This window comes from Pinus tabuliformis, chromosome 6, assembly GCF_031772625.1.
Source record: "Pinus tabuliformis cultivar Carrire ecotype Pingquan chromosome 6, CPIR1, whole genome shotgun sequence".
In the NCBI taxonomy this organism is placed as follows: domain Eukaryota; kingdom Viridiplantae; phylum Streptophyta; class Pinopsida; order Pinales; family Pinaceae; genus Pinus; species Pinus tabuliformis.
This window is the reverse complement of record NC_142292.1, coordinates 608,861,310-608,872,087: the sequence shown is the minus strand read 5'-3', so window position 1 is coordinate 608,872,087 and position 10,778 is coordinate 608,861,310. Positions and strand designations below refer to the sequence as shown.

General features: G+C 38.8%; 1 protein-coding gene and 1 long non-coding RNA gene across 2 annotated transcripts; both read right to left on the bottom strand.

Annotated features, from left to right (window-relative positions):
* Window positions 1–550: 550 nt before the first annotated feature.
* LOC149260038 (uncharacterized) lies at window positions 551–5,693 on the bottom strand. Its single transcript, XR_016247923.1, has 2 exons — window positions 5,452–5,693; window positions 551–1,035 (listed from the first exon to the last, which is right to left on the bottom strand). It is a non-coding gene; the product is annotated as an uncharacterized LOC149260038 (long non-coding RNA).
* Window positions 1,577–5,057, bottom strand: LOC149260039 (uncharacterized). The gene is made up of 2 exons (XM_089378539.1): window positions 3,212–5,057; window positions 1,577–1,628 (listed from the first exon to the last, which is right to left on the bottom strand). Exon 1 carries the CDS (start codon window positions 3,798–3,800, stop codon window positions 3,447–3,449), a length of 354 nt encoding a protein of 117 aa, XP_089234665.1. The 5' UTR covers window positions 3,801–5,057; the 3' UTR covers window positions 1,577–1,628; window positions 3,212–3,446.
* Window positions 5,694–10,778: the final 5,085 nt, after the last annotated feature.

The following is a 10,778-nucleotide window of genomic DNA, read 5'->3' as shown; positions in this document are numbered from 1 at the left end:
CAACCTTTTTGTCTCTTCTATTGCCTAGTCCTTACTCACATAGGTTCTCGTTTTCAAAACATTTTCAACACTACCAACCTTCTTGACTTGTTAAGTCAATAAAACTACTATTGAATGCCTCCATCCATTATTTTTTATCATAGAAATAAAACATGAAAGCCTCAGTTAATCACTTAAAATTAGTTCTCTTTTTCAAAACATTTTCCACACTACCAACTTTTTGACTTGTTAAATCAACAAAACCACTAAATACTTCTTTCCCTTATTTTTTATCCAGTTAATTACTTACTTTCTTAAGACCTCATAAACCAATCAACCATCATAAAGTATATTTACAAATTTATAAAGATATATGTGTTCTTTCTGTGATATTTAGCATATTAAAATACTTTAACTTTGGTCGACATATTATGTTCATGTCGTTGCATACCAAAGAAATATACACATGTTAACAGAAATTATCGACTACAATTTTCATCTACAGGAAAGTTGTATGATGGATTTATGTTCCTTGATAACGAACTTGCAGATCATTAAACAAATATTGGAGATTAGTAACCTTTATAGAAAATATAGTCTTGCAAATCAGTTTTTAACTGATATTAAGTAAACAATGTTAACCAACAAGCTTATCATAGGCCTATGACGACGTAGGGCAGATCTATATGTCTAGCCCGGTATGAAAATGCTGAGACTCGACAAGGAATTTTACACAAGCAAATATATGAAGACTGTGGTGAGGAGATGCAGATGATAATGACATCATGTATATACATATTGCAGAGTATCAACGATCGATTCTAGCTCAAGCTTTTTCAATATCTTCTGTGTAGGGTTTTATGTCCTCCTTGATGTTCTGTTTCATTGATTTCAGCTCCCCGCCTACCGCCACCTTCGCAGATTCAACGCGTACTCGGCTCCTTTTGTTGCGATAAATGCAGTACAAAACCATCTGACCTAACCTCATTGGTATTACAACAAAGTTCGGTGCCTTCACAATTTGAAAAACGTTGGTATTCCAACAAAGTTTGGTGCCTGCACAATTTGAAAAACATGAGAATAGATTAGGTTGTTTGAGATTAGGTTGTTTAGGGTGATTTTATATCTGATATGAATTTTTGGAAGTTTTTTTGGTGGATTAGAAAGTGTTAAATCCATATATACAATCAAAAAACTAGTTTAAGTAACACATATCAAAGTCGCACAGAATTCCGATACCAGAAACTCCAAAAAATCCTACTGAAAACTATTCCTTAAATTACCATGATCGGAATGTCTTTGATAAGAGCCATATACCATCCACACCACAAATCCCATAAAAGCAAACAAATGTGTGTCAATGATACAATAACTGAAAATACTGATGAATATATTATCATGTTGATGATACAATAACTGAAAAACACTAGATTTCAAAATATTTAGGAAATACTAACCAGAACACTGAAATCAACTATTTGCCATTACATTTCATATTTCATAAACATTCCTAAATCCTCATTCAAAATAAATTCAACAATATGACACGATCCTTTGAAATTTTAAAATATTTACTAAAAACTAATACAATATAAAACTTACAATTATAGATAGAGGAGAACCATAGAGAATAGCAGTAGCCACCATTCCTACAGTTCCCACAAAGGTTTTCTCATGCTTGTGATTATGGACAACACAAAAAGAATTTATATCTCATTGATTAGATATGCAATTACATATATACAGGAGTATTGTCTTAAGATAGGAAAAATATCTTGGACTTACAATCTGTTGGTTGAGAAAATATCTCAACCACACAATAAACTAGGGAAACCACTTCTATAAAATAGGAAAGAACTCTTTACATAGAAAGTCACAACCGAGACAAATAAGAACTAATATTCCAACACACCCCCTTAACGAGTACTTGTCTCGATATCAATCTGCAAAGTATAGTTGTGGTCAAACATAAAAGAATATGTTGATGTCCATATAAAGGAGCAACCATCTACTGGAATGCATGGTTACTAACCACTGCAACCGTCAGTCTTGTAGGATGTCCTTCACATACATGGTTCTTTCAACCATTATAATTGCACATCTATGCCTGTAACTGTAAATTCTCATCAAATATCATCATGGGTTTTATCGAATTACCCGTAACCATGCTCTGGGTTTTATCATATCACCCTCAACCATGCCTCTAAGGGTTCTCAACCACCAAGGCTAAACACAGTCACCAACGCTCAACTCATCCATAAAGGCTCAACACAACCATGAAGGTTCTCTAGCCACTCTAGGCCAAAAACTTGCCACTAGGGCACTCCAGCGAGAAAGGCTCACTAAAGACCCGACTCAACCAGACCAAGGGTTTTCTCGGGTAACCCTAAACCATGCCAACAGGGGTCTATGTCCCGCTTCACGCTTACATGTGGTTTGTGACTTACCACAAACTGAGATTGCAAATACAAAGTGGTTTTTAGATTACCACGAACTGTATGGGGATACACATGCCTCACAAGGTTTACAACACAACTCCAACTCTTGGAGTTACCAGGTACATACATTACAAAGACCACTACAAAACATCCTAGACTTACTTACAATTAATATGTGTGACTCATAATAATATCGACTCTGGTTTATTTCAACATACACTCCTTAACCTTTTTTGTCCATGTATTGTTGCATCAACCAACTTCTTCTAAAATAGTACTTAGTGCTTTCATCTTAAATCTAACTAACTTCAATCAACAATTGTTAGAGTGATCAATTCTAACCAATTGCATTTATATGTTGAGTTGATCAGGCTTAACATGTTTCACTCACAAAACTCAAAATTTAAGAACACTAGTATGCACCTTGTAGCAATGTGGAAAAGTTGGTTTCACGATCTTCATCGTCTTCACTATCTACCACCTTAATCTCTATTTGCTTACTTCTCTTTCCAAAATTTATTTTACAACAATTCCATCTTTGGGAATAGTCAAGCCAAACACAAAATCTCTAAAAACCTCTGAAGATTGTGTGAATCCTAATTGAAGCTGTTGCAAAGCCAGATGCTAAGACTCCCGTCAGAGTGATGCAAACTTAATTCGCGCTCACAGGTTCGTTGTCAGGTGACCAGTGACAAATCCTGGTCATTATGGGCTTGACACAAAAATCATGAAAACGACAAACCCTATGCCACATAGACGAACATAAACTAATATCACCAGAATCTTGTTTGTACCTGAAAGAGCTATAGCAAGGGCCAGAAGAACCCAAGCAACCACACTGTTGACAGCCGCCGCGGGCATTGTCAAGCCCGAGGACAGGAATGCAAGCCTCCTTGTCTCCGAAGAGTGAAGCAAACAGTCTGGAAAACAACATTCCCATCTTTAAAACAGCTACAGATCAGCCGATTAACCCTAGCAGTGAGGGGGGCAATACCGTTAATTACATTTCATGCGTGTAAATCGGTTGATTTATCGCCATGAATTGATCATCATCAGATCGCCTATTCGATACCCCAGAATATAACCCGTCAAATTATTGGTGAAGAGTTTCAGAATCATCAGATTTGTGAGATCCCCAAAAGTAATTGGAATCTCTCCGGTGAGCTCATTCAGCGACAGATCCAACTCCTGAAGATTGTGCAGATTTGCTAGAGACGGAGGGATGGAACCACTGAGCATATTGGAAAGGAGACGGAGCGTTCTCAGATTCGTGAGCTTGCCGAGAGTCGATGGAACGGAGCCAGTGAGTCCTTGGAGGTCTGACAGTTCTAATATTTCAAGAAGCTCGAGATCTCCCAACGACTCCGAGATTATGCCCTTCATATAAGAAACCCCTGAATCACTGAATGTGAGCCCCGACAGCACAAGCCCCACGACGCGTCTGGTTTTCCTATTGCAGGATACCCCCTGCCACTGGCAGCAGTTGGTGCCCTTCCATGACAGCAAACAACCGGAGGGATCGTCGCTAATGCCGACTTTGAACTGCAACAGTGCCTGCAGGTCTCCTACCGCAGACTGCAGCAGTCCTTCTTACCCCTCGCGTCCTTCTAACCCCTCATATTTTCATCCCCAAGAAGCTCCACCAACGGAGGGATAGCGCCACAAGCGCCACCAACGGAGGGATAGCGCCACAAGCGCTGATTTGCACTGTAGATAGACTAAACAGAGCCCCGGCGGCGTTTTCCCTGGCGGCCATGTTTCCTCTTCTTAGAACCTCCACGATGGGCGGAATTCCTCCTTCCTCCGCAATCCGACTCTTATTCGCCTCGTGGATCGATAGATTTAGCAGGGTCGTCACTAAGATGATGGACAAACGCAAAAAAAAATACATGCTACAAACATAAAAATATACAGCCCAGGACGGACCAATCCCTCAGGGCCCTGGCTAGTCTTCAGGGGCTCTGATACCATGATAAAATTATACAAAAAAATTTATATCTCATTAATTAGATATGCAATTACATATATACAGGGTTGTTTCAAGATGGGAAAATTATCTTGGACATATAATCTATGGGTTGAGAAAATATCTCAACCACATACCAAACTAGCAAAACCACTGCTATAGAATAAGAACAGTCTTTACATAGAAAGTCACAACTGTGACAAGTAGGAATTAATATTCCAACAGCAATGGTGCCAAACACCAGCGACAAACCAACAACCACTATTCTCATATTCCTCAGTAAACATACAAAATATATAAACAGTTTATCCACTGTCCAAAGAATTATATTCTAGTAAAAACAAGCCATTATATTCTAGTAATAACCAGCAATTATTTGGAGGAAAAAAACTTAAGACTATTTACAGAAGAAAGGTGAGGAGATAATGCTTTTGATTTAGGTGGAGCAAAAGTGAGGTAGATGCAAACGAAAAAGAACCCTAGAAGAATGCCAATTCCATTGACAACCATGACAACCACGTTATCTCACCCATCACTGATTAGGGGCGACCCATACAATGTGTATATGAGGCAATTCAAGAGGGCTATTGCATAAGGAAATCCTGAGAAACTTTCAGTAGTTCTGTCCTCTATCACCCTCTTGAACGTTGTAAGGTTAGCAAATATTATGTAGTAAAATGTTAACATTATACCTTAGCCTATCAACTTGACTCTAAAGATATATGAGAATATACTCAATGGAATCATCTTATATTTATATTCATGTACTATACATGATCAAAGCGAAGACGGTTCCTATGAGGTAATTCTAGAGAAATCAGTAGATTTAATAAATATTAGTGCTACCAGTTATCAGTGTGCATAATTTCTCTTTACATAACTAAACTTAACAAGAGGTCTAAATGAGAAAAATCTAGTCTAATATGCTGAGAGGATTTTCTTAGAATAGTGACTGTTCTTTTTTATTTCAGCAAGAAAAAAACATATGTATTATATATTGAAAAAAATACAGTACACATAAATAGTGACACATAGCTTATGTTTAGGGATATGGGAGTTTTGACCGACCTAAAATGCCCACCCCCAAACGTAAAGAGTAGTTCGTCATTTCTTTTGTTCTTTGCTCACCAAGAAAAAGGGGAAACAATGGAAAAGAAAAAATCAAAACAAAACAATGCCTCTCCGCTAGAAGGTGGAGGTGTCTTCATTCCTTTCCTGAAGTGTATTGCAGATGTGAGCATAGGGGAGTGTGGGTGTATACTTATATTCTCTGTCATTCAAAATTTCAAACACATTTCATTTCATCCGGTGGGACTACGTTTGAAATGGAGGTGGAGGTTTTCCAATTTCTTTTGCAGGTGTCAAGATTTCATTTTCAAAAAGAGTTCAGTATAAGTTTCCTACAGCCGCACGCATGCTAGTCATTCATTATGACCGGCTCGTTTCCCTCATCGTTATCTTTGACTGATTTACATGAGTATAAGGAAGTATCAATCAATTCATTATCGTAATTTGGTTTTGTTTTGTAACTTATTGCAACTCTCAAATTATTACAAAAAGTAGTGCCCACTGACCTGTTTTTCATTATGGCAATTTGGTTTTGATATGTACCTTATTGCAACTCTCAATTATTACAAAAAGTAGTGCCCACTGCCCAGTGACCTGTTCAATAAACAATTTTATCAGAACTTCCAGTTGGCGGTCATCAGGCGTTCGATTTCATTTCAATTGCTGAGTCAATGCGAGTATGAATGAATTCCTTGTTTCTGAATCGAGGCAATCCGTGATAGGCATCCTTTAGTTATAGGCGTCTCATTTTTTGACGTTGTCCCCCCCTTGGCATCAGATGCAGGAACTATAAACCCTAGCGAACTATCTCTGTAATTAATGTCCAATGATGGGATGAGTTGAAAGTAAAGTGGTAAAGCATATTGATCGGTTGAAAATTTTCAGAATTTGGTGGCAAATTTGAGTTTGGGTTGCAAAACTCTTCACAATGTCCAACTCACTGAACTGTTGAACTGTTTTTTAGATGGTTGTAAAAAAAGTGTTTTAAATAATAAAAAAATAAAATTTTACTAATAATTATTCACTTTATGTTTTAAAATTATTTTTGTTTAGGTAAGAGTTTGTTTTTCTAGGATTTAAGGAAATATGTCAACTGTTTAAGATTTAGAGGCATATGGCAAAGTGATATCACCTATGAATCATTCGAGGTAAAGAGGTTTTCTTTAAAGGATGATTAGTCAAAATTTGCTTATAGTAGCCAGAAATAGCTATCTTTGATAAAATCTAATGATGTCAATTGTTTCATTAATCAAATGCAATTACATATACACATGCACACACAATATGTTGGTTGAGAGAATATCTCAACCACACACCAATGTAGGAAATAGATCCTAACTACTAGGAACAGACTCTTTTACTTAGTAAGAATCACAATTGAGACAAATAGGAGTTACATTTTCCAACACTCCCCCTTAATGACTACTTGTCTGAATAACAATCTGCAAAATCTGCATCTGGTCCAGTCTCATAATTACACCTTGTATCTTGTTCATGCAATTGTCGATGTCCATATAAAGGAACAACCATCTACGAGAATGCATGGGTTACCAACCGCTGCAACCGCTAGTGTACTAAGAAGTCCTTCACATACATGGTTCGTCTAACTTCTTGATGAACTTCCCCTAAATATAAAATTTCACCTCATGGAATCTAAAACTAATATGGCCCACCCAAATGTATCCATCCCGCATGACACACTCTTTCAGGGTGTTAAAACTCTCTTACAGAGGGAACACATAATAAAGAGTATGTATGCCTCTCTAAGTCTTACAGTAGGTACATATAACATTTCAAGACCACAAACTAACCATTACAAATCAATCTATGACATGTAGATTTGCTATAATTACAATGTGTGACTCATAATACATCATGCATTTGTTCTACAAACTCACACTAATTCATACAAACTCGATTGTCCATCATCTTCCAATCTTTGATGCAACTTCTCTAATGCCATCTTCACTGTCATGTCTTCATCATATCCCATGGTTAATCATTTCTGTAAATAAATTTGTCTATTGTTGGAATAGCCAATCCCAACATAGATTCAAACTCGTGACAATAGTTGGCTAGACTAATTGTCACAAAACATCCAATTTTTAACTAGATTTACAATAATGACATAATAATTTTTAAACACTTTCAATTAAATTGGAATGCAAAACAATCAAACCCTTCAACAGTTCCAATTCAATGCAACCCATTAAGCCTGTGGCTTCTTTCACTATTCGGTTCTAGGCTCCTTCACTCAAGACCATACTTAGCACCTAAACACAATAGCATTGGAGATCGTGTCTGAGGCGATACGAAAGCACCTTAAATACATAACTCACGAACAACAATTGAGCTTTTCAACAAGCCATTCCCATGATCAATCTCAATCCAAATGCATCCTCCCATATTCATACCTCCAAGCTCCACTGTTGCACCAACCACACAGTAGCATTTCTCACACAGCAGCACACCATTACAGTCAAACAGAGTTCCATGATTTCTTCTCCTGGAAAAGCTTAAAACACGACCGAATAAGCTCCTTCTCTAAGTGAACTAAGCGCCCATCTCCATGTGACCATGTCTTCGAGAATTGTTTTCTGATATGGGAGGTACACATATCATGCATATTTGTTGCAGTTTTTTTTCAGGAATTCAAGTGCCCCCCATGAAAATTTGTAGCTCTGTCATTGGATCTCCATCATTGAACAAAATGGGGAACGTTGGAATTGGGTGGAACAAGCAGGCTATCTAAGTACAATCTAGCGTGTATTTATGAAGTAAACTTGTTAATTAGTTCACTATCCTTTTTTTTTTGCCTGTACATATGTTGCAAATGCTTTGCCTCCAAATCGAAGATCACTTAAAACACCAACATGCACCACCGTCACTGTGCGCAGAGCCATTGATCTGTGCCAAAGAGAAATCACTCCATTTTATAAATCGTCCTCCTCTGTTTTGAGTAGATTAGGGGTTGGAGGAGGCAGCCTTATGCCAGCTGCTTCTACGCTGCTCTCACATCCACTACAGGCTCCTTCAATTCAGCACAAACTCCACCACGCACGTAGCATGTAGCAACAGGTGCTTGTTGCAGCAACGAGTGCCTGTTGCAGCAACGGGTAACAAACACCCTCACACAGCAACGCCCTTCTGGCCTTCGCTAATGCACCAACGACAATGCTATCTCCTCCAGCAATTAGCTCTGTTGACCACAACAACTCTCAACAGCTTCAACTTGGCGCACCTCCACACGATCTCCAGTCAATCCACTCGCACAGGAGCGATCATACACAATCTCAATTCAAACAAGACTCCAACTCTTGACGCTCCCAACACTCAATATGTCATCTCTTCTCCACACCACACAGAGATCAACTGCCACGGCGGACTCCTTGACCGCAGGATCCTTCGCTTGAGCCACGAAGGGCCACACTACAACCACCACTGCGCCACCGCTCGACTAGTGCCCTCTGAGTAGCCACACGTCACACGAGTATCCAATCCCTTCGTTGTAAACAAGGCACCACCATCGATTTGATTCGTTGCAGCGATTGTGAGAGCAGGACTCTCAACAGCAGATCCCTTGCTCTAGCGGCAACCTCCACGCAGCTGTCACCACGAACAAGGCACAACACCTTTGCGGCTCACCAGCACGCAGCTGCGAACCGAGGTGGAAGTTACCAACAGAGCCACTAACCACACCGCAATGACTCTTCTCCGTATGGTTGTGTCTCTCCTCGATGCGCATTAGATCTGAGATCAACGATTGCGTACGGACAGTGAATCTTTTACGTAGAGCATTCCCTAATTACGAATATGACAAATAAAATCAAAAAAATACTAAAACAAAATATATTTCTCTTATTTCCCGCAGCCCAAGACGGGGCAAGCCCAAGAGGAGCCGACCCTCAGGGCTCTGATACCATGATAAAATCTAATGATGTCAATCGTTTCATTAATCAAATGCAATTACATATATACATGCACACACAATCTGTTGGTTGAGAGAATATCACAACCACACACCAATGTAGAAAATAGATCCTAACTTCTAGGAACATACTCCTTTACTTAGTAAGAATCACAACTGAGACAAGTAAAAGTTACATTTTCCAACAATCCTCACTACTGATTTGATAAAAGAAATACGAGATAACTATGTTATGACAAATTTTTCTATTATTATAAAAATACATTTATTTACTGTAATTTTAACAAAACCACACCACATATTCATAAATAATAACACAATGGACCAATAACATATTGGCAAACCCTTTGAATCAAGTAATACATTTCTCTCCAGCCAAGAACACCATAGAAAAAATTAAAATATTGTTGCGAATGCAGCCTTCTTATCACTTACAGGAAGTAACATATAGAGACATGACACTTCATATAGTAGAAGGGCGAACGATTAGGGTATGTGGGGGGCCCATTCAAGGATCCACACGAACGTAGCAGAAGGTCCCGGGAGAATAAGGCAAGTGGAGGCGGGAAAACAAATGGGTAGGTGGGTGAAGTTTCAAGGCAGAAAGGTGGCGAGGGAGAATAGTGTTTGCATGTAAAGTTACAGAAGGGAACGAGAACCAGGTGACGAGATTGGAAGCCAAGAGGAGAACCAGGCCCACCGGAGAAGGGGCAGTCACCGACACTTGGATTTCGCCTTCATCACCTTGGAAAGAGACTGGTATGTAACTGGAGCCTACCTAAGTGTATATTTGGAATCAATGTTGCAAGTTTGGAGGCGAGCTTGGCATCGCATGAGGAAGGTGTCGAAAGTTTCAAAAAAATGCTAGTCTAGTTGTATGTTGTTGATTTCTGGTTTCTTAATTATTGTAAGATACGGGAGAATACGCAAATTTTGGCTTAGTTTTCTGTTAATAATGTCTGGATATCTATGTGCTACATTTAATGGAAGGTTGCGGGAAAAGAGGGGCTCCATGGAGGGTTAGGAGAGGCTCCTGGACCCTGGGGAGGTAAATTTGAAATAGCCACATTGAAAACCAACAACCTAGGATTGAGAAGAGGCTATGCCTCCTTTGACAGTCTCAGGAGTCTAGTAGTCTCCAGAACTAGTGGGGCATGCGAGGGGGTTATGGGAAATGGAATATAGGCTTAGCTAGACTAGTCCATGTTGGCTAGATGAATTGTTTATGAATTAAACATTCAAGTACCACATTAATTGTCAACCAGGGAAAGTCTTTTTATTTCAAAGGCTACTGCGTACTGTATGTACTCAAAGTCTAAAAGCATCGAAAAGCTGTAGTATACGTAATTATTACGCTATGTCATTACAGTACTTGTTAAAATAAAAGCAATTAATTAAG

Coding starts and splice junctions, on each gene's coding strand:
- LOC149260039 (XM_089378539.1), bottom strand. CDS start 3,800: ATGAAGGGCATAATCTCGGAGTCGTTGGGAGATCTCGAGCTTCTTGAA.